At 41.2% G+C, this 27,404-nt stretch overlaps 1 protein-coding gene across 3 annotated transcripts in view; it reads right to left on the bottom strand.

Moving 5' to 3' along the window:
- The window catches only part of SLC30A9 (solute carrier family 30 member 9), a 1,654,027-nt gene that overhangs the window by 392,838 nt on the left and 1,233,785 nt on the right, over window positions 1-27,404 (bottom strand). For all 3 annotated transcript variants that reach the window (XM_044061511.1, XM_044061513.1, XM_044061512.1), the window contains one exon: window positions 5,315-5,386. In XM_044061511.1, the coding sequence (XP_043917446.1) occupies window positions 5,315-5,386 (72 nt within the window). The remainder of the gene's footprint in view (window positions 1-5,314; window positions 5,387-27,404) is intronic.

The following is a 27,404-nucleotide window of genomic DNA, read 5'->3' as shown; positions in this document are numbered from 1 at the left end:
GAGGCATTTCTATTTAGTCCCTAACCCCATTCCCAAATGTCTGACATAAGCACTGAATCACAGCAGGGGATCCTATTCCCACCCATGAGAGGTACCATCAATGACTCTGGATTTCAAGCTTCTACCTCTGGTTATGGCCACTGGTAATGTTCAGGAGGCCATGGCAACCACCTCCCCCTCCCCCTAGGATGGGTGAGCTGCTCACTCTCTTACACACCCACTTGGTTTTTCCAGCATCTAAATCTCTACCCAATCTCAAGGTATTTCAGCTGTAGTCAGAGCCTCATGTCTGTACATCACAGAGCAAGGTTTGGATACTGTATTTGGTCAAAAGTGAAATGCAGCCAGTGCTTTTCCTATCACTGGATACTTACAAGTGCAACTAACTATGGATGAGCAAGTTGTTGCATAGAAAAGCAGTGGAGCTCACTTTATACATAATGAGCCAAAATCCTATAAAGAAGACTGGTTTAAAGGTGTCAAGGCTGAAGATAGAACAGTTATGCCATGCTCTGGAAATGGTTATTATTCCCATGTGCAGCTTCATTCTGTTCACTTCAGAGACATTCCTGTCCATCATACTGACATCAAAAAAGCAAGGATGAAGGCAATCAATATGTCCAATGTTTTATGTAAGCAGTGCAGATGCACAGGGTCACACAGACCTCGCACACCATGGACTACACATGCACAAAATGAGAAGCATGGCTGGGTGTGCCAACTAAAATACATCTCCACTTTTAAAATGCATTTGATCAGAGAGGTACTGAATCTGGGTCTATCTTTAGTGCCTTCCAGGAAATGTAATGTCTCTGATGTTTTGCTAGATCTGAAGTTGTTTGTATGGAATATTGCACTTAAATTGATGTATAGGAAGAGCGAGTGTATGCAGATTCCTTTTAAAAGGCGAGACAATTTATGCCTGTGAATCCCCCACTAGCTGAGGCATTTTTTAAACTTTGGCTTTGTGAGGATGAAATTTATTAGTTATTTAATACTCAACATAGGCAGGCATTTTTTTAATTTAGACAGGATACAATTTAAAACTCTGAATGATTTAATTCATTTAACTGATTATATACATAATATACATAATTGTAGGAGGTATTGTTGTATGTTGTATTGCTGATTATAAGTAAAAGTATTGTATTAATGCTAGAAGACTTAGACATATATGGAATGTAAATAAGGGATGTTGTAGATTTGATAGGGAATATATTTTTTATTATTTATTTTTTTTTTTGGAAGGTCTATTGAAGATCTTCTTATTTCTCACCATGAGCTTTGATATCTACTTCAATATATGACTCCCAAATCCCCCCAAGGACCCCCCTTTCCCATGAGACCTACTGTCTCTGGAAAGGCTGGCTATAATAAACTATATCCTATATTATGCCCCTGTATTGAACTTTGCCTATTTACTATATTGCCAGTATTATAAGCAATTTTATAGACATTTTGAGTTTTTTAAGGATATTGGCTCAATGGTCTGAATGTCTCTGTGACCATGGATGCTGTTTTCATTGTTCTCTGTAATCATCACGATATTTGAATTGACTTTGACTTTTGTTTTTAGATTGTTTTTGGGATATGAATCATCAATCTAGATATCGATCTCGACCTGATTTTTCTGGATTATAGCTTATTTGACTAATTAATTGCTTTATGTTTAATTTATGTTTAATGATAGATATTTTATTCAAAAGTGGGTGGTGCTAGGGAATAGTTGTGAATAGTTATGCAAATGCACCGCTTTCATTTACCCACCTTAAAACTATGTAACCCATTTGTAAATAATGTTTTATACCCATTTGTAAATAATGTTTTTTGTTATGGAGTGTTTTGTGAGATGGTTGTTTTTACTGGACTATTAGGTGTATGGGTTATCAGGAATTCACAAGTTTGAGCATTCACTCTAACTGCTCTAGCTTTTTTTTGGATGTACGCATCCTGAGGAATGGGAGTAGGTTAGATACTACTTTGTGTAAGAAATCTAGTAAGGTTAATAATACATTGCATATCTGTAGTATGCATCCCAAAAGATTAAAGTTGAGTGTTATGAAAGGACAATTTTTTAGGGCTGTTAGACTACATACTAGAGACAGTGATATGCGTGCCTCCTTTGATGCCCTAGGAAATGGAATATAAGCAACGTGGATATTACAACTTAGATATTACACAGGTACAGAGTGATATCCTCTTTTATAGGCATGATAGAGCTAGACCTAGACCTTATTTTGATTCTAGTGATGCAGCAGTTAGTAATATGACCTATAAGGATCATCTTAGGAGTTCCCTTACATTTTCAAGTGACGTCAGGTGTGTGTGTGAGATCATTAGAAAGCACTGGAAAGTCTTGATATCAGACCCAAAATACACAGAGGTCTTTGATAATGAACAGGTTTGTTTTTAGGAATAATCCCTCCCTTAAGAGGATGCTTTGCTATAAACTGTTTGTTTCTAAAGAGCCGGTAAGAGACAGAAAGGTTGGGACATATCCATGTGGAGCGGTTTACTATCATTAGTGCGAACGACAATCTGCCGGCACATATGCTGCCGAAAATCAGATTGTTGTTCACAAAATGTGAACTGTACAGGATAGTCGAACACACTTGTGCAAATGCAGTAGTGCATTTGCATAAGTGTATTCGACTAACTGAACAAAGATTGCGGTACAGTGGGGACTGGAATTTCATCCAAATCCCCACTGTGGTGCGTTCTCTGAGTTGGAATATATTTTTAGCAGGGTATGCTGGGGGGGGGCTTGCCCCCCTGCAGAAATGTGATATTTCATATAGGAGTTTGATGTACATCAGCTCCTATATGGATATCACGTGATATTTTTTGATGACAATGTTGACCCAAATGTGTCAATCATTTGGGTTGACATTGTGAAGCCGTCAGAATTCTGGGTTCGGTTGTTTCTTTCGATAATGCGAATGGAATGTGTTTTGCCTTTCGCACTAACAATAGTAAACCATGTGGAGCATGTAATGTATGTAGTTACATCAGAGCCAATAGCTGTTTTATACATCCTCTTAGTAGATGTTCGTTTGCGTTTGAGTTATTTGCTAATTGTAATACAAATGATTTGGTATATCTGGCTGTTTGTGTAATTTGTGGCTCATATTATGTTGGCAAGACCAACAGATGTCTTGGGGATCATATAAAGGTAGACGGTTATGTAATTAATAAGGTTGATCCTAGGAATGTATTAGCTAGACACATTGCTAAAGGAGGAGCCACAAATAAATTTAAATTTATGGTACTTGAGAAGTATAAGGCTTCTGCAAGAGGAGATGATACTAGGACTCGTACAGACTGCCTAGAAGTAAAATGGATTTTCATACTTGCTGTTAACAGGGGTATTGGATTGAATGGCAATGTCCCTTTAAAACCAACTCTAAGATCTAGAGGTTTGAAATGATGACTGGTTGTTTTTAATTCATTTTATTATACAAGTCATGCATTTTATTTATGTTGTTAGATCTGAAGAAGCAACTGTGTTGCAAAAGCGCTCATCTCTGCTTGCTTTGTTATTTTAATAAAGTCTTTCGGCCTTTTCTGACCTCCACAAAGAGACCAGTCATCAGTGAAGTCCCACAGGGTTTTTTGGTGGGACCTCTCCTGTTTGATATCAACTTTTTTGAAGTAAAAAAGTTAATATCAAAGGGCTTTGGCTGACTAAATTTGCTAAGCTCAGCTCAGCTCTGCTGATGACTGCAAGCTAGGGGCAGTCATTGAATCCCCAAATGACCTGGGCTTTTCCCAACTAAATAACTGGTGCCAAAATCATGGACTGAAACTAAATACCAAATAATGCATTACTGTCTCCTTTGGGAAGTGGTTAGTCATATCAACAGTATTCCCCTAAGAGATGACACATTTGTTCGAGATTTGGGAACATATGTGGACAATGACCTAACTTTTGACCATCATATATCCATTGTTTTAAGAATGTCCTTCTATATTGCACAGCTTATAAACAAAGGGATTCTGTCTAGATCTAGGGATGTGACTGTCCCCTTTTCCTCAGCCCTCATTAAGCCAATCACTGAATACGATGCCCCCTTTAGTGTGTATCTGGCCAGACACATGCAACAACTGGGACACCCACAGAGATATCTTACTAAAATAATATAAAGCCTAAACAATGCTTCCTATATGGACAGACTCAAAGCCTTGTCACTATACTCAGTATCCCAACCACTGCTAAGAGGTGACCTGTGTCTGGCATATAAGGAATCCTCCGACCCAATACTGACAGATTTACTGAACACCAGCAAATCACATGGCATCAGAAATACTCAGTCTAGAGATGTAAACCTGTTCAACATCAACAGAGCAGTTTGGAGGGACAGATGTATCTCTCAGATTATACTGCGTCTCTGGAACAGACTTCCAATCCACATAAAACAAAAGTGATCCTGTCTATATTCAAGTGCAACTTGGATCTATGATGGGAAACAAAATTTACTCCAGCACTGCCCCTGTACTACTAATGGACAGAGGGAGCGCCTAAATACTTTATTCAATGCATGGGTTCCCTCAAATTATCTATGGGATGATCCCTGTTATTCTCATTAGGGGTAATACATAACTATCAACCATAGGATACGCATGACCAATCTCTAACCCAGTGGGACAGGTTAATTCAAGCACAAAAAGGGAAACTGGATTGGCTTAAAATGACCCTCAAGAGTAGCTAGCCTAGTACTTACCTATGAACCTATTTAAAGCCATCAGCAACCGAATGCTGAAATAGTGCAGGGAATAAAGTGGGCAAAACAAGCACAACAGAAACATGTTGTTGAATGCAAATACAGAGTTACTACAACAGCAGCATGAAAATAAACAAATTCTTCTGAAATTTTAAACAGTGCCCAGTCAAGGACATTTCTGGCAAGCAGTGAGGAAAGAAGCCATACTGAATGAGACACTATAGTTGAGCAGCAAAAGAAATGGCTAGCTACTCAATGCTGAACAGTAAATATATGTGGAAAATCTCCAGGGAGTGCTGGATGTTTGTGCATCTGGGAGGAGCATAACTTATCAACTACACCTAGGTCCAGTCACTGAACCTGACTAAAAGGTTCAAGCAGTAACACAAAGTTAAATCTTATTTAAAACTGTTGGTGACATGACTTTCTGGGAGACTAGGTCAGTGAGGAGTGAAAAATGCAAATGCTTCTAGGTTCACAAATTGGAACACTGAGATCTACAAACAGCCCTAATGTGAGTTAAATTAATACAGGCTTGAAATAAACAGATGTCATATAAAGCTTTCTTCAAAACTTAAAGAATGCAGACATACCATACTGATAGAATGATAATCCTCTTTCCCGAGCACTCTTCCTAATTTCATTCACGGCAACCAAAAGTGTAGCTGAAAGTGAGTGAAAAAGAATCAAGTGAGTTCATGTGTCAAGCAATTTAAGACAATTATAAATATTTTTTTTCCCAAATGCAGATGTTCAGAATGCTCATTTATTTGCTGGCATCACCTCCACAGACACATCTCAACAATAAGCATCAGTTGCTATCTTGCTGGCTTTCACTGATAGGGTCCCAGCATATCTGCCCCTTTCCTGTATCTCCTAAGCTGTTCTCCACTTCCACCTCAGCCAGTGTGCTATACTCTACTTTAACACCGCCACTTTCAGGCAAAGGAGTATTTTCTTATTGCCTCTGTGAACCACCAAATCTGAAGTCTGAGGTAATGTGCCACTTTTACTTCCTCACAAGTTTCTTCCAGCTTACAACTCTAAACTTCTGATGTGCAAATTAAATTCAGCTGTCACTTTCAACAGGAAGAAGAGCTTCAATTCCAATAACGTTTAAGTGTTCTCATAGCATGTCTCCAGCTGTCCACATAAACCAGTCTCTAGTCTTTCCAAATCACTTCGTATGTGGTGACCAAACTCGTGCACTCTTTTTTTTTTTTTTTTTTAATAGAGTTTGGGCAGTATGTGATGTGTCTAATCTACCAAAGCCAATAAACATCACATTGTCTCCAGATTTTAAACCTGATGTTGCTTTCAGCACCACCTGCCCCTCTTTATGCAGGGCAGTCTCTATTTGGGCATGTGTATCCTGCAAACACAAACAAACAAAAACATGCAAAATGTTAAATGTCCTGAGATATTAGAGCAAAAATATTAATGAAAATGATGTACTTAACATAACATTGGATTTATGTTGTCTTATTCCATCTGGCTCAACTGATGGGTTATTGGAAATGACATCAAGGCTCATCCCCCATCTAGAATTCCCTCTTGTTCCTACAATACTTTAGATCAAATCTGCCCACTTGCACCTTTATGCCTCTCCTTATTCTTCTTCTTCTTTCGGCTTTTCCCAGTTAGGGGTCGCCACAGCAGATCATCTGTCCGCTCATGATTGGCAGTGGAGTTTTACGGTGTTGAGTTGCCAGCCCGGTGCCCAACCTTCCACAGAAAGCACACACACGCACACACTCACACCTAGGGCCAATTTAGAGTGTCCAATCCACCTACTGCATGTCTTTGGGATGTGGGAGGAAACCGGAGCACCTGGAGAAAACCCATACGACCACAGGGAAGACATGCAGACTCCGCACAGAAGGCACCCCAGCCGAGAATCGAACCAGAAAACCTCTTGTTGTGAGGTGGCAACGCTAACCGCTGCAAAACCGCGGTCACCCCCCTTTATGCCTCTCCTAAACATACTAAAAGAGAGTAGAATAAACAGTGATGAGTGAAAAAAAACTGTTCCAAGTCTGTAACATAACACAAGGCCCTGGGCAGGTCTAATCTGGTTAATCAAGAACAACAAGATTACAATTTAGGTAAGGGGGACAAAGGGAGGGAAGGTTTAGCTAGACGAAAGAAAACAAAAAGGATCTAGTGCACATAATCTTCAAATCTGATGTTATCTTTTCTGTCTGACTCAACAGATGAGATATTCCCCAGCTACTAATAATCAGGGGTGGTCTCATGAAAATATATTCCGAAAAAATAGTGAAGCTAAAGGATACACAGGATCTAGACTGCACAGTCAGCTTATAGTGAGATACAAATATGTTAAAACCAGCACAAATCTCATCTACTGGTACAGAAGCTGCAACCACTCTGACTGAGCAAGCTCTTGGTTTGTGAGGGAGAGACAGACCCTTTTTTTAAAACAAAATCAACAGAGTCAGAGATTCACCTGGACAATGTGACTTTTGAAACATCGTGTCCCATTTTGGTTCTTGAGAAGGAAAGAAACAGCTGATTTTCTTAATGCCCTTGGTATGATGCAGGTAGAATCTTAATTGGTGGTGAACATCTATCAAATGCAAGGTATATTATCTTCTACCAGAAAAATTTGGGAAGAAAACTGGCAGGTTAATAGACTGGTTAAGGGCAGCTTCTGAGGCCACTACTGGGAGAAAATATGGATTGGTCCGAGGAGATAACCTATCCTTACAAAATATCAAGTAAGGTGGTTTGTGAGATAAGGCCTATAAGTCAAATTCTCTTAGATGACTTAATGGACACTATGAAAATAGTTTTCCAAAACAGAAATTTCAGTTCTGCTAATGCTGCTGGTTCGAAAGGAGGTTGGGTTAAAGCCTGAAGCAGCAAAGTAATATCCCAGTAAGGAACTGGATCTTTGATAGGGGGTCTGAGAAGAAACGCTCCCCTTAAAAGGATTTAGAGAGTCTGAAAGATGCAACAGCGGTGGCACTCTGTTTTTCTCCCACATTAAAAATCAGTATAGCTGTTAAATGAACCTTAATGGTAAAAAAGCTAGCACCTTCCTGAAACAACTCCACCAAGAAATACAGATGACATGATAAAGCTGCTGAGAAAAGATCTAAACCCTTAAAAGAAGCCCAGACAGTAAACCTCTTCAATTTACTTTTGTAAACCTTTCTCGTGTCCTGTTTTTGAAATGAAGATAACATGAGAATAACTGATGCAGAAAGACTGGCATCCCTGGCTATTACTGTTATTGTTCATCCAGTGTCAACAATGGCCTGGCATCCCTGATCATCACTGTTACTTCAGGAACCATGCTGTTAATTTCAGGACTTTCAAGTCTTGATGTGGCTTCCTCCAGAGTGCAGTAGCTGGGCAACTGTTCAGAATCACTGAATGGGTTTCCTCAGTAAAGGGACTTCAAAACCCTTGATTATGCAGTTTGCCTCTGCTGCTGGGGAAATACCCATTAAAATTGCTTTTCCCTCTGCCCCAGAAAGGTCTGTCACCAAAAGAGTTTGGGGCAAAATTCTGGAATTTACAGGAACCACAAGTTCTTTCCACAAAGGAAAAAGTATGCCTACAGCAGACTGCCATTTACAGTCTTGTTCACTTCTGGTGAGTATATCTTTGATCTTGGGTCCAAAGACTGTTGGAACTATTGAAGGAAGCATTGACAAAGGACATTTTAAAGCTCTCAGCAAAATCGCAGAGCTGCATCCATGTGTGTCAGCAGATAGCAATGCCAGTGCCTGCCGCTCTTAACATGCCACTAGCTGAGTTGGACAGAAGCTGCATGGACACATTAGACATCGACTGCAGGAAAGACAGCTGAGATTACACTGTTTTTGGCGTCTATATTCGATAGTCGAACACTTAAATGTTCGAATCACTAAAGAACAAACTTTAGTGATCGAACGCTTAAATGTTCGAATATCTATAAAAACATATTTAAAGAAAAAAAGAAGAAGTAAAAGGTTTAAGCAGGGGAGCAAGCCCTCCTGCACCCTCCCCCGCTACTTAAATATACCAACTCTGAGATTTCACTTCAGTGTGCTACAGTGCGGAAACAGAAAATTTCCCATTTCCTGCACTGTAGTGCGATCTTGGAGTTGGTATATTTAGGTAGTGCGGTATGGGGGTGCACGGGGCTTGCCCCCTGCTTACACCCTTTTGTTTTCTTTTTTTTTTAATTTTTATGTATATTCCAACATTTAAGCATTCAATCACTAAAGTTTGTTCTTTAGTGATTCGAACATTTAAGCATTCGAATATCTAATATAGAACATTTTTTGTATATCAGCATGCAAGTTACCTGATGGTGACCTGGATAGCTCCTTGGTCAAGTCCCACTGGAAAAAAGCCATATGGACTAGATAATTCATCATGCAAAGAGCAAATGTCACTGAAGTGCAAGTACACTTTCCAAATCTGTCCAACACCCTGGACTCCCTGCTAAAGGAATGGGTAGAAGAAATTTCCTTTTTTTTTGAAGCTGCAGCAAACACTACGGCATCAACAGTAGGACTCTTGCTATGGTCTATTCCTAGAAGAAATAAGTATTTCATCAGGTTTTCTTAGGAATGGCTCCACCACACTGAGTTCTTTCCATGGGCTCAGCAGTGAGTGGAACCAGCCAGAACGTAGATGAGCCAGCCCCAGAAACATCAAGGAATACAAACTACTCTTGGTATGGGGTTTCAGTGGACCAACCTCCCCTTTATTTCATAAAATTTCAAGAATGTCTCTTGGGGGGGGGGGTCCTGGGAACCCCTCCCCTTCCTCAAAGTCAGTATCTTCAGTGAGTGATACCTGAGGGGAGTACAGAGGTCTTCTCTTTCTTCTCTTGCAAGTCTGCTTCCTATGACCTTCTACAGTGGGAGACTTCAGAGATGGCTTAGAACCAGAAGGGGAACTTGTCAATGAGAAATCCCTTGAGACCTACTAAAGCTGGCTGTCACTGTCTGACAGGACAAGCAGAAAGAGGAGCAAAAGAATCCAGGGGAGATTGGAAAAGAGCCTAGTGCATGTGACAGACCTCCTTTCTCAACCTAGAGAGAACCCTGTCAAAAGCCTCGAAAGCAGAAACCAAAACCGGTGTTGAGGATAAGGTCTGAAAATCTTAATGAAGGAATGTCCCTGGCCCTGATCTGACTTGAAGCTGTCACTGCAGCCATGCTAAGGTCAAAGCACCCAAGGGTAGGAATGGCTCTGGAGTCGATCCTGAGCCTCATACTTTGGCCCCAACCTCTTGGTTCCGAGACCCTTTGCAAGGGTCCTTCTGACTCAAAAGGATGAGACACACCATCAGGCTGGAAGTTGTCCAAACTCTCAGTTCCAAAAAAGGTCCTTTCACAGACATCACTCAGAGCCATGGCCACTGGATCTGACAGATGGACCAGAGAAGGAGATACTAGCAAGGGTGTTATTGGGACCTGTCCTGAAGCCCCCAGTGGAGAAGGATCTGGGAGGATTCCCATCTGGATCTGTCTCCTAAGAAACTTTCACATCATCTTGTTGACATCTGCTTCTGAAAGGCTTCTCGACAACTGACAGGACCTGAAGCAGGATGTCATGGAGGGTGGCCTGGAAGATTGGGTGGGGGTCAATCTTTCCTGGATGATTGTGAATGGAGGCAAGGACTGGCTGAAGATAAATGTCATGAAGTTGAGGTTGATCATAGCCGAACCCTGTCCTATATGATCACTGGATCCAGCTGTCTCTGTGTCATCACTCCTTTAACAGGAAGGGCCCAACAGATCCAGGGATCTATTTCAAGTTTTCTCCTTTTATTTCTATTTTTCCTTTTTCTTGCTTCTCTCTTTAGAACTCTTAGATTTGTCCCCCACTTTCATGGCTGAAGGAGAAGCAGAAGCTAATGCTGAAGTGTTCGATTCTCCAGCTTGGGCAGGGAGGAGACCCTTTAGTACAAGTTTGTTTCTGTGACAAATCAGAGGCCTGGTTCCAAAGGAAGCACAGGACTCACATTCTGTAACAAGGTGGTCATGTGGGTCTTGGGTGAGCATCTTGTGCCAGCATGCAATGTACTTTTTGAAACCAGATGCCTCGTCACTCGTGGTTAGATCCAGCAACACACTCTCAGTAATAACACTGAAGGAAAAGAAATTTAACAACAAGCACCAAAGAGTTAGCAGTCTATTACAAAAAGGTAAAGATAAGAGCAAGTTTTGTTTTTTTGTTTTTTAATTATACTTGTAGATAAGGTAGGGGAGAAAGGCAGGAAGAAACTTCCTGAAAAGCACTACCTACTGTATAAGGAGATAGTCTAGCAAAGAGACTAACAAGAACAACTGAAGGTAAAGGATACAATAAGCTGGAAAAAAATAGAAAAACATGTTCCAAAAGGCTAATAAATTTCACTAATCTCTATGACAAGTGCTGAGTCCCCAGCTCATGGTCGAACTCAACAGGCGGTAAACAAGACCTATGGGATTGTAGGAATAAGACGGAATTATGTATAGGAAAGAAGCCTGAGGCCTGGATCCAAGAGCTTAAAAAAGGCGCCAATGTCAGATCTGATAAGATCCAATAACTCATCTGTTGAGTCTGAGAGAAGACAGCACTGGATCCAAGGTTCTAATTGTTGTATAGAACAATTAGATGTATCCAAAATATTTTAATGCAATTGGAAACTACAGACAACTCAAATTCTGCAAATGTGACCTTCAGTTTTGAGAAAAAAAGTCCATTCCTTTACAGTGGTGTGGATATGGTTTGTCTTGCAGAATTCATACATGTTTCTATAAAAAAAAAATGTCCAGCTTTGGGCACTTGAAAAGGGGGCAACTCCACTTTGTGTGCACCTGTGACCACGACTCCCAAATGATTGCTTAGCAATGTACTATTAACACTAAATTCACTCTTTTAAGTTTACCATAAAAACAGACACAGCATCACACCATGACAAAAGCAGTATATACACATTCACTTCAAACTTAAAATAACTCCCAGAATACACTCTTGTTTGTGTTATTACAGACTCTAAATTACAGCTTGAATACTACATGTGAATATCACATTTACATGAAACCTGACATATACACTGAACAACTTATATGATACAATGCCCTTCCTAGTAACTGAAAAGTCCCTTACAAGCAACTACATGACTATGGCCATATGGATATCTAATAGTACAGTACATCCTTCTGAAGATACAGTGGCTATAAAAAGTGTACACACCCCTGTTAAAATGCCAGGTTTTTGTGATATAAAAAATAAGACCACAATAAATCATTTCAAAACTTTTCCCACCTTTAATGTGACCTATAACCTGTACAATTCAATTGAAAAACAAACAAATCTGTTAAGGTGAAAAAATACAAAAAAAATAAAAAATGTACAATAAGCTAAGTGTGCAAACCCTTAAACCAATACTTTGTTGAATTACCTTCTGATTTAATTATAGCATTCAGTCTTCTTGGGTAGGAGTCCATCAGCATGACACATCTTGACTTGGCAATATTTTCCCACTCTTCCTTGCAAAAGCACTCCAAATCTGTCAGATTGCGAGAGCATCTCTTGTGCACAGCCCTCTTCAGGTCACCCCACAGATTTTCTACTGGATTTAGGTCTGGACTCTGGCTGGGCCATTTCAAAAGTTTAATTTTCTTCTGGTGAAGCCATTATTTTGTTGATTTGGATGTATGCTTGGGGTCATTGCCGTGTTGAAAGGTGAAATTCCTCTTCATCATCAGCTTTCTAGCAGACTCCTGAAGGTTTTGGGCCAAAAGTGACTGGTATTTGGAACTGTTCATAATTCCCTCCACATTGACTAAAGCCCCAGTTTCAGCTGAAGAAAAGCAACCCCAGAGCATGATACTGCCACCACCATGCTTCATCGTGGGGATGGTGTTCTTTTGGTGATGCAAAGTGTTATTTTTACGCCAAACATACCTTTTGGAATTGTGGCCAAAAAGTTCAGCCTTGGTCTCATCAGACCATAACACATTTTCTCACATGCTTTTGGGAGACTTGATGTATTATTTTGCAAATTTTAGCCAGGTCTGGATGTCGTTCTGTGTAAGAAAAGGCTTCTGTCTTGCAACCCTACCCCATAGTCCAGACATATGGAGACTACAGGAGATTGTTGTCACATAGTACACAACCAGTACATGCCAGAAATTCCTGCAGCTCCTTCAGTGTTGCTGTAGGTCTCTTAGCAGCCTCCCTGACCAGTAATTATCACGTCTTTTCATCAATTTTGGAGGGATGTCCAGTTCTTTGCAACGTCACTGTTGTCCCACATTTTCTCCACTTTTTGATGACTGTCTTCACTGCGTTCCATGGTATATCCAATGCAGTGGAAATTTTTTGTATCCTTCTCCTGACTGGAACCTTTCAACAATGAGATCCCTTTGATGCTTTGTAAGCTCTCTGTGAACTATGGCTTTTGCTGTAGCAGGCAACTGAGTAAATGTCAGGAGAATCCTACTAGGACAGCTGAACTTTATTTGGGGTTAATCAGTCTCTTTAATTGATGGCAGGTGTGTACCTAAGAAGAATGAATGCTGTAATTAAAGCAAAAGGTGCTTCAACAAAGTATTAGTTTAAGGGTGTGCACACTTATGCAACCAGCTTATTGTACATTTTTTTATTTTTTATATTTTTCCCCTAACAGATTTGTTCATTTTTCAACTGAATTGTACAGATTATAGGTCACATTAAAGGTGGGAAAAGTTTTGAAATTATTTATTGTAGTCTCATTTTTTTATATCATAAAAACCTGGCATTTTAACAGGGGTGTGTACACTTTTTATATCCACTGTATTTGCTATTACTAACATATGACCCATAGAAGGCCTGTTAATTGCCCATGATAAGATTTACAAAGTAAATTTCTTCTCTCAAATTTTCCATCACTGACTTGTACTCTTCCATCTACTACCAACCTTTTTGTAGCACTTTTCAGGGTGCTTGTCCAGTTGTAGCAGCATCACATCTTACTTGCTGTAGAGGGAGGGGGATTACACTGTTGAATGGATGGGTTTGATGTGTGAATTAGAGAATGCGTTGGTATCTGATTGGCTGTGTATATGTGAGGGCGTGCTAGTGCATGTTGACACTACAGGACAACAGACAAATGTCCGGTGACTTTATGAAAGTGTGTAAATGAATGAATATATGTTTTGTGTGCATGTGTGGGGGTGCACTCAATTATCACAATAAAGCACAAATCATATTGACGCTGCTCTTGAAATGCGTAGCAGCCACTTATTTGGTGGAATCCAGTTTTGCTCTCGAAACAAAGAAAAAAAAAATAAAACTGATTTAAAGAAAGAGCTCCTCTCTTCAAACTGTGCAAAATAAGTGTGACAACCTGCTAAAGGATATTTAGTTTCTTATTTCTATCAGAAAAATTAAGATAGTTTCTGCTGGAAAACTTATTTATTCAAACTGTGAGAAAACTCAATAAATAGTTCAAATCCAGTGAAGATTTTGGTGCAAATGATGGATGAGGCCTGCCTTTTTTCTTTAAATGCTAAAGAAAAAAAAGAAGTAAATAGAACCAAAATACCCAAAATAATAATGTGGTGCTCCTCCTTATTCACTAAAATTTGCTGATATGTTTGCTGGATTTAAACTGAGGCAGAGCAATCAACTGTCATCTTAAACTACCTTTGCTTACTTTCATTATGGGGACTGTCAACAGCCTGCTGATCTTATGGCACTTCTTCAGTAAAGAACCAAGGGGGCTTTTACACAAGACTATGTAAAATATGTAAAATCTGGTCAAGATACCAGGAAACCTACAATTTTACACTGTATGCACTTAGAGGTATTTTAAATGTGAGGTGGTGGGGGGTTATCAGTGACTGCTGTATACGCTAGTGATACTGTAAGTTTTCTTAATTGCAACACTTCCAGGTTTTACTGAAACAAGATAAGGAATATTGGAAAGAAGCAAGTGATCTTGGGCTGCTGGAGGAAGAGGAGTTAAAAATACATCAATCTTATTAAATGCATTATTAAAATATGATAATCTCCCCCTCCCCCATCTTTATAGAGGTGGATGTCTGCGCACATGAATTTTTCAAGCAAATGGGACTGAAAAAAAAGAAAATTATGGTAAGTACAAAAAATGTAGCCCTTTCTTGATTCTGCAAAGTTATTAGCTGTTTATTTTTTTCCATTAGCACCTGCTCTTAAGTGGACAGGGAACAAACAGGTGCAAGCAGTTAATCATGACAGGTCAGATAACTGTGTTTTGAGTGAAATCTACAAAGATTCTTTCTTGCATTTGCAAAGTTACTGGCTCTTTTTTCTTAGGGAATGTTTTTACCTACAGGCAAAGAGTTTGCAGGTGCGAGTATTTACTTACTATCGGTTGACCAGGTGACATAATAGTACACCTAAAAATCAGAAATATCACACTGATGTATGGTATTAAAATGTGCTAAAGGACTCTCATTCTTATTCAGACTTATATTACTTGGATGTTCCTGCATGGAACTAGACGAAGTTCTAAAAAACAAATACCATACATCAGGGGGATACTTCTGTTTTACGTGTACAGTTCTGGAGCAAAATAAGTGTGAAGAAAGGAAAGGAAAATCTTTAGATAGTTTACATCACAAAGATTCTGTATACATTTTAAAGATTGGTACTTTGAATCTGTATGGTTTAAATCAAGAAATGGAATGGAAAGCTTTATTAAGTTGATTTTTATTAGTTTATTTGAAAGTATATTTTTGAAATTAAATTAATTGTTAAAGTGATGCAAGGATTGTATTGGTCAAGCTGTGTATTTAAACTATGTTATTAATGTAATGTTATACTTCCTTGAATACTGCTTGGTCAAAGCACTAGAAGTGTGATGGAATAAAGCTCTTTGGGAATTTTATCTGCCTATTTGTCATTTTATTGCTTTAATAATTATTGTGTTAATACTGGTATGTATTTGTCAGGATCAGTTATGGAAAATGCTTAAACTGCTCTGAGGAACTGCAATGCCAGGTGAAAGTAGCTGTTGCATTTTATGAAATATGCCAACTAATATTGACTTTTGGTTGTCTGTTATAGTATGGCATCATGCTGCATCATCTCAGGGTGCCTGCACAAAACCTGGGGTGTCTTTATATGTAGCAATGCCATTTTTGTGCAAGTATCTTAATGTATGCACAGGGGTCACAAGCTGCTTCCTGTCACACAGCTGATGAGACATATGTATGGGACAGTGCCATATATTGGCTGTTCTGACATCTTACCTTACACTTGCTACAGTTCATGTATTCATTCTCTTTCAACATAAGCAAAACTTGAGTGTGATCATGTTAACTCTTGCACACCTATCTCAAGAGGCTGTACAGAGTAGAGACCAGCCATTAGTTCTACTCAACAAAACTGATTTGTATTTTAAATATATACAGTCCATTGTTTGGACATTTTAGCTTATGGCAGACATTCCTCTGTCTCTTCTTATTACAAAGTCCAGATAAAAGATTTGCTCAACAGGCACTGAAGCTGAAGCTCTCCCCTTCTGAGGCTGTTGCTTAACAGCAGGAGGACAACGAGGTTAGAAGTGACTTACAAGAGAAGGGTACCAGCCATTCACTAACAGGTAGGTTGCTAACAATGTCTGATGTGGTCCAGCCACAGCTGTCAGATGTTCGAGGCTACAATGGAGACAGCAATGGGCAGGTGTATAACCAGGATGCACAGCCTCTTGATGTGGACAGCAGACTGTCTCTGCCCAACTGGCCCCAACTATCAGGCTATCAAGTGAGGGTGTGGTTCATATTCCTGGCCAACTAGATCCATCAGCTGGTGATGGATCACAGTAAAGTCCCTATGACTGGGGCAGAGGATGGCACACTGCTCCTTGTACCCCACCCTAGCCCATGCAATGTGTACCCTATACATTGCCCAACCTTCCTCAGCATCATTTACCTGCTCTGTTTCTCTCTCCATCCATCACATCTTTCCTTTACCTTTTTGCATATCCACCACTGTTTTTCTGGGTTGTCGTGTATGCCGCCGTACAGTCCTACTCCTCTTTACTACCCTGCCTTGCTTTTCACCATTCCCCCCTCTTTCATTCTCTCCATATATAAAACAAAAAATAAATAAAAAATGGACCCTATTCCCACATAAAGTGTTGCCCCTGCCTCCCCCATCCTGCATATTCTTATATGTTGTGCTTCTGTTTATCCCCCAGCTTGATGCCTTTCACTTTTTATTTTCCTATACATACTTTTCTTCCTCTTTTATACTTAAGAGGACATATAGCACTGGCGCTGCAAACACTGTATGGCTACACAATTTTTTGTGGTACTTGGCAACAACTTCCTGAGGGAAAGGGCTAGCGTACCCATTCTAGCTTTATTACATGTAGCAATTTATTTGACAACCTATTTAATGATAAATACTGCTCCAAGCTACAATGGTATGAAAAGATACCACATACCAGCCTAGTTACTAACTCCTCAAGACAACAGCAACTGGAATACTGAGAAACCGGTAGTGTAATTATGAACAAAGTAAATAAATAACCAAGAAAAAAAATAATTAAGTAAATCATAAAAAAATAAAGAATGAAGTAAATATGAAGCAAAACAAAAAAATGCAACACCTAAATAAAAGGATATACAAACAAACATACATTTGGTATGCAAAAAAAAACACACTGGAAATAACAAAAGCACAACAATGTTATCAAATGGGTCTGCATACTGCACACAAATAAAAGTAAACCTATTACTTACTGAAACTTGCAGATCCAAACAGCTAACCCTTCAACTATGTAGACTGATACCTTATGCACTAAGTCAGCAAGTCACTGGCTGACAGCCACAGCAAATGCTAACTTCTACAGACTGTCACAATGGCAGTATACCACAGGCATACTTACAGTATGGTGTCAATGCCAACATTCTGCTGCTGTCATGTAGAATCAGTATGCAAGTTACTTGTTAAGGTCTGTCTGTACTGCTGTTGCGTGTGCGCATGTGTCTCTCTCTGATCCTGCACACTGTTCTAGCCTAAAGAAGTATGCTTTACTAAACTTGCAGCTGTTTAACTTTTGAGATGCATCACTCCAGGAGTTCATATTTTTGGTTCTAGCAAAATCCACAAAATATGGTGCATAGCCACTTTATGGATCATGTTTTGCTCTTCTGTGAAGTGGGTCCACTGCAGGGATGGGCATATGCTTAGCTACTGCACTGCTCACTTGTGTACCCTAAAGCTCAGCTAGCTGCACAAAATGTAGCACATTTCGATGAATCCTACCTAAGCTCTTATCACTAAGATTTGTTTTAATAGATTTATTTTTTTTCGTACCTCTAAGGACCTGCCCAATGACTCCTCCTCCTGCACCTAATTGATCCATTTTTTCCAGTAGAATGGGAGTGAGGGAAGGGTATTCATGGGTTGGGCCACAGCCAATTCATTCCTGCCCTAGAATTCCAATTAGCCCTCTGATCACTGGCAAGACATGGCTGGCATGGAACTAGCCAGCTTGCTGATCCTGGGGGCTGGCCTACCTTTTTCCCTCCTTCAGAAGTTCCTCTGATGCTATAATTGCTGCCTACTGAGAATCAGCATGCCCCCACATGTCAGTTTCTCCACAGATGCATACTGTGAATGCACTAAGGCAGTGCAGCTTAAGTCAGCTTGGAAATGTACTATGTGAATATCTAGTACTATTGCTCATGTTACCCATATGGCGAACCAGAGCTGTAATATATCTGTATTACTGATCATTGCTACAGCACTATAAGCTACATTGGTAGAATACTCTAGTTTACCACATTTAGGAGAATGGTCATAGCAAAGTCTGATCTAGACCTAGGTGAAGGAATCTAGCTTATGCTTTGTAAACTATGTGCAGAGGACTAAGTTGCTGCTTCTAGAATACTTCTAGAATCCAACACTTTCCAAAAAGCTACAGATGAGGCCAAGGCCCTGGAAGAGTGGTCCTTGACCTTGCCTGGGATAGTTTTGTTGTGGCAAGTATAATGCAAAGTTAATAGTCTTAGACAGGCATTTGGAAATAGTCTGCCTTAACACAGATTCTCCCTTCTTCTTGCCATCATAAGAAATGAACAATTGATCTGAAGATCTGGAAGATTTAGTTCTGTTAAGATAGTGCCAGAGTTGTCTGTGGACATCCAAGCTATGAAGTATCCAAGCTATGAAGTATCCCTCTCCATCATTTTAGGCTCAGGAAAGCAAATGGGGAGAGGGACAGATTGGCTTAAAGTAGACTTGCATACCATTTTAGGCATAAAAAGAAGGATTAGCTCTCAAAGAAACCCTGCTCCTGTTGAAAAGGAGGTATGTTTGACTCACCATTAGAGCTTGAAATTAAGATACCCTTCTTGCAGAGGTCAGAGCAATTTGTAAAACTGTTTTCCATGTTAAAAACCTCAAGGTCAGCCAGGTTAGCTGTTTCAAGTGCAGCAAGTGTTAGCTTCTCTAACACAAAATTAAGATCCCAATAAGGAGGCACTGTTTTTCCTAGGAGACCTCTCATGCAAAATCCCTTTCAAATACATACATATTAACATCAGAATGCATTGAAAAAGAGCCTCCATGGGCAGACATGCTGAAAATGCCAATAAATGAACCTTAACAAAAGAGTAAGGAAGGCCGTAGGATAGTAACTCGCACAACTATTCTAAAAGCACAGAACAACTAGCCCTGAATGGGTGCTGGTTATGCTGTTGGCACCAACTGAAAAACCTTTTCCATTTGCTAATATATGATTTTCTAGTAGCAGTCCTTCTTGCCTCCTTTAATATCTGCTGCATACTCTCAGTAAACAGATGCCTAAAAGGAATTAAGACCCTATTACCCCAGCAGTCAATTGAAGTTGATTGGGGTCAGGGTGTATAAAACACCTTCGATCTTGTGTGAGTAGATCCAGTCTGTGAGGAAGCTTTTGGTAACTGCCTCCAGACATTTCTGAAAGAAAGGAGAACCACTGCTGCCTGGGCCAGAAAGGAGTTACCAAAATGATCTTTGGGGGACTCATTCTGAACAATCAAAAGTACCCTGGATATCAGTGGAAAGGGTGGAAAAGCACACAGGAACATTTATGTCCAAGGAAAAGAAAAGTACAGTTGTGTGCACTTACCATAAATGCAGATGTTCGAGTGTATTCACTGTTGCAGTCATCGCATTTGGGTTATCCCTGTCAGGGTAGCCCTCGGCTGGCCTGAATACAGAGACTTAGTATTTCTTCGTCGGTTGCTGTCGCTTGAGGACTAACGTCAGGTCGTCAGTAGTATAAAGTCAGGCAGCCGATGCCATTACATCAGTTTTTCTTGCCCTAACCGGTCAGGAGCCCCCAAAGTAGGAGACCAGGTTCTGGTGGAAGAACCCCACCAGTGGAAAATAAATACCAATATGTCCCTTGTAAGGAAAGGAGAACAACAAGGAAGAAAGGTAACAAAAGGAGAGAAAAAAGGGGGATGGAGGGAGGGAAACCAGGACTGCAACAGTGAATACACTCGAATATCTACATTTACGGTACGTGTACACAACTGTACTATGTTCTTCGTGTTTCACTGATGCAGTCATCACATCTGGGAAGATTCCCAAAGCTGAGGAAATGGGTAGAGGCAGTCAAGGAAGCTATGGGGCTGGCTACAATGCCCTGCAAGACTGCAGAGGCAAACCCTGCCCTGGATTTGGAGAAGAGAGGCAGGTGGTAATGCTTGGTAAAAGTGTGAACAGGTGTCCATGTGGCAGTCTCCAGGATGTCCCAGGTGGGGATTCCTCTGAGGAAAGGTGCAGAGGTGGAGGCTGCTCTGGTGGAGTGTGTCCTGACCCCCTTGCGGGGAGGCTTGCCATGCTACTTGTAGCAGAAATGGATGCGGTGTGCTATCTATTTGGAAATGGTTTGCTTGGAGATGGCTTTGCCTTCTGCCCCTGTAGCAAAACTAACCAGCAATTTGATCAGACTTTCTGTAGGATTTAGTCCTGTCCAGATAATATCTGAGCTGTCTGTGCACATCTAGAGAGTGAAGAATTATTTCCCCCTTGTTCTGGGGATTAGGAAAGAAGGTGGGCAAATGAACAGATTGGTTGAGAGCCATACTGGACACCACCTTGGGCATGAAGGTTGGGTTAGTTCTGAGGGATACCCTGTCTGCAAGGAAGATGATGAAGAGTTCCACCACCATGAGTGCTTGCAGCGCAGAGACTCTTCTGGCTGAAGTGATGGCCAGAAGGAATGCTGTCTTCCAGGAGAGAAATTTTAGCTCTGTCGAAGAAGCTGGTTCAAAAGGAGGCAGGGTGAGCTTTTCTAAGACAAAGTTACGGCCCCAAGCTGGTGTCGGTGCCCTTCTGGGGGGCCTCGAGTTGCTAGCTCCTCAGAGGAACTGTTTGATCAAAGAGTGTGAGAAAAAGAGCTGCTCAGTGGGAAAATTAGCAGAAAGAGCAGAGGCATGAATTTTTATAGAGGAGAAAGAGAGACCACTGTGTAGTAGGTCGGCTAAGCAATCCAGGATAAGAGGATGGAGGACTGTGCCGTATTGGCCCCCATAGCCTGGATCCAGGTGCTGAACCTTTTCTATTTATCTGCACAAGACTTTCTGGTGTTATGGCGTCTGGCCTCATGGATAACATCCAGAACCTGTTTACTGAGGATGGCAGATTGGTTAGGGAATAAGCCAAGCTGCCAAACTGAGTGTCTGCAATTGGGGATGCATGAATTCCCCTTCTGTTGAGCTGCCACTCATGTGGGTCCAGAAGGTTTCTGCTTAACTGGTCCACAGGGAATTGAGAGAGCCTGGTAGGTATTGTGCTAACAGGTGTACTTGCATGGAAGAGGCTGTGAACCAAATGGTCATGGCCAGCCTGCATAGAGGGCATTTCTCCCTGCTTGTTGATGTACCACATCACAGTGGTGTCATCTGTTTTGATCACGATAACCCCTGGAGAGAGAAGGGGTTTGAAAGCTATTACGGCGTGCTGTACAGCCATCATCTCTTTTTGATTGATGTGCAGGGGTATTTGCTGTGGCTCCATTGGCCCTGTATGCACCTGCCATCCAGGTGTGCTCCCCAAGAATAGTCTGATGCATCTGTGGTGAGGGTCTGGGTGGCGGGTGTGGGGAAAAGGGCAGTCTCTTGTTGTGGGAGCATGCTGTTGCCCACCAAAGAAATTATTTTCTGAGGCAAGGAATTATAGGTAGAAGGGTTTCCAGGTCTTGAGAGTGCTGACACCAAAGGCTCTTTAGGTACCATTGAAGTTTCCTCACATGCAATCTGGCATATGGAATGAGGAGTATGCAGGATGCCATGAACCACAGAGCTTGCAGGATTTTTCTTGCAGAAAGCTGGTGCCTGGTGGCCAGTTGAGAGAAGTAGGCTGTCAGGAAATTTTGTTTCTCTGGTGTAAGGCATGCCATCTGGGATGCTGTGTCCAGACTTGCTCCCAGGAAGATTATCCTTTGGGTAGGCACCTGCTTTGATTTATTTTCGTTGACTGTGTACCCTAGGGAGGTTAGTAGGGTCTTTACAAAAGCCAGGTGTTTGAGCAGCTTTTCCTGGCTGTCTGCCTGAATAAGGCAGTCATCTAAGAAGGGGTAAATCTGAATATCTCTTTGCCTGCAAAAGGCAATGGCCGGAGCCAAGCATTTTGTGAAAACTCTGGAAGCAGTAGCGAAGCCAAAGGGAAGTGCAGAAAACTGAAAGTGTTGAGATCCTGCCCTGAAGCAGAGATATTTCCTGCAAGATTGCCTGATAGGAATGTGCAAGTAGGCCTCTTTTAGATCTAGGGTGCCTAGCCAAGTGCCCTTGGAGAGCATGGGTAGCAACTGCTGGAGGATGAGCATTTTGAATTTTGGGATCACCAGGAAGGTGTTTAGAATGGATTGATCGAGGATGGGGTACCAGGTGCCCTCTTTTCTGGGCACCAGGAAAAGTCTGGAATAGAAGCCTTGGCCTATCTGCTCTGCAGGAAAGTGCTCTACTGCCCTCATAGAAAGCAGGGAATGAATTTCCTTCTGACCCTCTGCCCACTAATTTGGTGGAAGATCTGTGAACCCTTTTGGGGTTGGAAGAGTGTGGAAAGAAAATTTGTATCCCTGAAACACAATGTTCAAAACCCATTGGTCCTTGGTAATGGTGGCCCAGGTGCTTAAGTGAAAGGAGAGTTTTCCTCCTAGGGGTAAGTGAAGGTAGGCAGAGGGGAGGTCGGAAGGAGGGGAGTCATTGTGAGTTCTTACCATATGGGGGTGGCTTAGAACTCCCTGGTTTTGAAGTGGAAGTAGTCCACTGCTTAGATCTCTGCATTCCCTGGGGCTGCTGTCTGGGGGAGAGGGGTCTGTTTCCACGGGGCCTAGTCTGGGCCTGTTTAGTTGGAGCAGGAAAGGACCAGTGTTTGGAGGGGCAATGTCTGCTGAATCTAGGGGGCTGAACCTGTAAGAAATCTTTAACTGTTTGCATAGATTTTGCTTTTTCTTCCATCTTTTTTAAGACCTCTTCTGCCTTAGTGCCAAATAAGTTATTTCTGTGCAAGGGGGCATCCAACAATTTAGATTTGACATGGTCTGGCAGGGGTTGTTCCTCAAGTCATTCATGTCTTCTAATGACAGATCCAGTGACTGCTGCCCTGCAAGAAGCTTCTAGGACATCAAAACCACAGTGCAAAGTGTGTCTAGTTACTTGACTTGCAGAATCCATTAAATCCTGTAAATCTTTAGATTCTGCCCAAGCAGGAAATGAAGAAATTTTTTGTTTAAGGAGTTCCAAGGTATGTTGCTGATATTTGAGCATATGGAACTGACAATTTAGTGCCCTGATAGCAAGAGTAGCTGAGGTGTATACCTTTTTATCCCATATGTCTAATGCTCAGAAATCCCTGTCTGAGGGTGTGGAATTCTTAGCAGAGGTTGCTTTAATCCCTTTTGGCCCTTGAGAAATGACCTCAGGGTCAGCTGTAGGGTTTTTGAAAAGGTATTTGTGTGAGTCAGGGACTCTGTAGTACCCATCTGGTTTTCTGGGAGCAGGAGGTAGGGTGTCAGGAGTCAAGCTGGATTCAAGGAAAACATCATCCACCACATCCAGAACTGGGGGGATGGCCAAGGGTCTGTGTTGTGGAAGATTAAGGAATTCCTTGAGTCTCTTTTCAGACTGAGGGTAGTCCTGACTTTCCCACTGGAAATGCTCCCTTAAAGTATGCAGGGTTCCCCAAAGGAAAAATCCTCTGGGGGAGAGGCTGAAGGAATGGAATCCACTGCATCAGAATCCTCATAAGTGGAGAGGGGATGTATGTCTTCAAAGTCAGATGCACCAGATTCATCTGACTCTTGTTCAGATAGAACTACTGGGGACAGATCTCTTTTCCTTTTTGAGGGGGTAGCTTGGCTTCCCCTGATCAGCATGATAAGGTCTTCCGCCATTTTAAGCATTTGAGATTGAGGCAAGGAAGCAGGTGTCTGAGAGTGGGTAGTCAGTTTCTTGGGTGTGGTTCAAACACTGGGCCTAAGGAACTTGGTTGTTTTCGAAAGAACAGTAGTCGCAAAAGAAGATGTATGTTTGTGTCGAGATTCGGTAGTGCACAGGACTTCCTTGGAAGCCGGTGCCTGCTGAGCAAAGGATCCTTAGACGAAGAAGAGTTTTGCGGCATACAAGACTTCGAAAGGGTAGTGGCCTGCGAATCAACTGAAGCAGGCATCAGGGGCTGCGAAAGTGCTTCACTGAGTACTGGAAAACTGATGACTAGCTTAATGGAAGCTTTGTTGGTAGGTTTGGACCTGCATGGTCTGTCTCTGTCTTTCTCATTACGCTTTTTCAGAAGATCTGCTGTTAGATGGCTTACCGAAGCCATATCAGAATTCGATGCCTGTAAACGAAAATATCCGGCTACAATAAGGGCCCGACGATGAATAGTTCTGGCGTTGAACACAGCACAGAAGCGACAACGAGGGACGTTGTGGTCTGGGCCTAGACAAGTTACGAAGAGTAGATGTCTCGGTGTGGTATTTGCTTTCCACACACGAGACAATTATTAACTTTTTCTGACATCGGATAGTGCAAGAAAAAAGGATTCCCAATGGATTACTTAGCTATAAAACACTTCAACATGAATTTGGAAACGAAAACTCCGGTAGCGGCTGACCGGCACTCGTGCGAACTGCTTCTGCTTCGGGCTGCATGGAAAGAAAGACTGATGTAATGGCATCGATTGCCTGACTTTATACTACTGATGACCTGACGTCAGTCCTCAAGCGACTGTAACCGATGCAGAAATACTAAGTCTCTGGTATTTGGGGCAGCTGAGGGCTACCCTGGCAGGGATAACCTAAATGTGATGACTGCAACAGTGAAACACGAAGAACATTGGCATCTGTCTTCCAGGCCTTCTTGCATGGAGTCCTGGAGCAAAATCTAACCAGCTGATCATTCAGAGGAGGCAAATAAGTTTACTTGAGGATCTCCTCACAGACAGATTTTGGAAGCCCCCCCCGATCTAATTTTCATTTGTGAGGGTCTCCTCTTGTCCTACTCATGTTATCTGCCACACAGTTTTACTTTGATAGTATTCAGGACATCTGTAGAGTGAGAATGTGCAGTGAAGCTATATCACAAGCTAAAATATCTAGTCTTTAAAGGGGGTACAACCTGGTTCCCCACTGCTTGCTTATGTAATGCACGACTGTGGCATTGTCTGTAATGGCTGGAAGAGTTCCCGGCCTTGATCAAAGGAAGCATCTCTTTTATATTTATGTTCTTGCATCTGTCATTGGTGTCCCACATACCTTGCACTTTTATCCCTCCTGAAACTGCTCCTCAAACAAAGTCCAAGGCATCTATGGTGACCGATTACTTTGGTGCAGGGAGGGAGAAGAACACACCTGGATTTAAAAATAGTTTCTGTCTACGTCAAATGATTTCCCTTCTGACAAATGCCAGCACTGGGATATGAAAGGACAAAGAATGTTGGTGTTGGGACCAAAGAGACTTCAAATACCACTGTATCTTTCTCATGTGGAGACTTGCAAGGGGTAGCATGAGAATCATAGATGCCCTGAGATCTAAAATCCTGAGGTGCTCCCTTACAGTGCCTGAAGTCAGAGTGGAAAATCCTAGAAATATATCTAAATATAGCTCTAATTATTTTCCTGTGGAAGAAAAGCTCTTTGAGCTGTCTAGCTGACACCGCAGGAATAAATTCCTGTGTAAAGGAGTCAAAAAAGACTTTTGAATGTTCTCTTGGAATTCCAGCTCGTGTAAGATTTCTCTTGTCCTAGTGAGAAATTCCTGACACTTAGAAAAGACTCTGCAATAATAAGCGAGTTGTCTAAATATGGAAAAATGTGAATGCTCTGTAGGCTGTAATGAGCTATACCTGGACAGACATTTTATGAACACTCTTGGTACAGTGAATAGTCCAACGTGTAAGAGAACTGATAATATGATTCAGACACACAGAACCTTAAGAAACACCTGTAGCCTGAATGAATTGGGGTGTGATGATAAACAGAGTTACTAGGAAACTTCAATGAGGAACAAGAGGTAACAGGTTGTGAAGTAACAAGATTTTTAATTTGGGCACTGTTACAAATAGGTTTATGAAAGAAAGATCCACACTTGGTCTCCAAGTGTCATCTTTGTTTGGCACTAAAACATCCTTGAATAAAACCCTTTTCCTACCCGGGAAGGAGAAACTGGTTCTATCACTCTTTGGGGCAGCATGTGATGAAGGACTGGTGATGAAAGAGTTTGGTCTGGCAGATGAGGGATTACCTCCCACTGCTATCTGTAACCTCGATGAATGATCTTCAGAACCCATATGTCTGAAACTATCTGTTGCCAAAGAGAAAAGTAGAGATTTTCACACACTACCAGGGAGAAGGTGAGGTGGAACAGAGAAAAGTAGAGATTTTCACACACTACCATGGAGAAGGTGAGGTGGAACACGGTCCCTTAAACAGTCATTCTGACTTGTTGGACAGTCATTGGTTTTTGGGGGGTTTCTGAATTACTTTTGGAACCCTTTGCCATTTCTTCTTAAAAGATTGTTTACCTACATTTTGTTGAGAATGTTTATTTTGTTTTTTGCCAAAATTTGATAAGGAGTTAGAGAATCCCTCAGAAAATTTGGAAAATGTCTGAAAAATCTTTAAAAAATCTTTAAAAAATTCTGTTTCAAATTATCCCTCTCATCACACTTTTTGCTCACCTCTGCAGTAGTGGGGTCAAAAAATAAATCTAGATCCAAAGGAGAACTTTAAATCTCAAGTTTAATGTCATCTGGGAGGTTCTGAGAATGCAGCCAGTCACACCTCCTCAACACAGCACCAGTGGTCAAAGCCCTTAAAGAAGTATCAATCGAATGACACTGTAAACAATGAGTAGTGCCTTGTGTAGTAGAAGAAACTATTATTTAAAGCAGATATTTCCTTACAAGAAGAAACTGCAGACAAAACATTTCTCATACTTTCACATTAGTCGGAACAAACCAAATCATATGAGCCCAACAATTTGAAATTCTGAAAATCAAAGTTGCAGAAGTATACACTTTTCCCCATACTTATCTATAAATGTTTAGCAGCAGTGGGATTAACTAAAGCTGTTCCTGCTGGGTCATCTTTAAAAAACTTAAAAAAACTGAGGAACTGTATACATCCTGTCTTTTTAGGGGCAGCTAGCTGACTATCAGGAAAATTGCAGGCAATAACACATAGTTTCTTCAAAGCTGACA

Source organism: Protopterus annectens, chromosome 2.part0 (genome assembly GCF_019279795.1).
Source record: "Protopterus annectens isolate FY-2018-M chromosome 2.part0, PAN1.0, whole genome shotgun sequence".
Classification (NCBI taxonomy): Eukaryota; Metazoa; Chordata; order Ceratodontiformes; family Protopteridae; genus Protopterus; species Protopterus annectens.
This window is presented reverse-complemented; position numbering and strand designations above follow the sequence as displayed.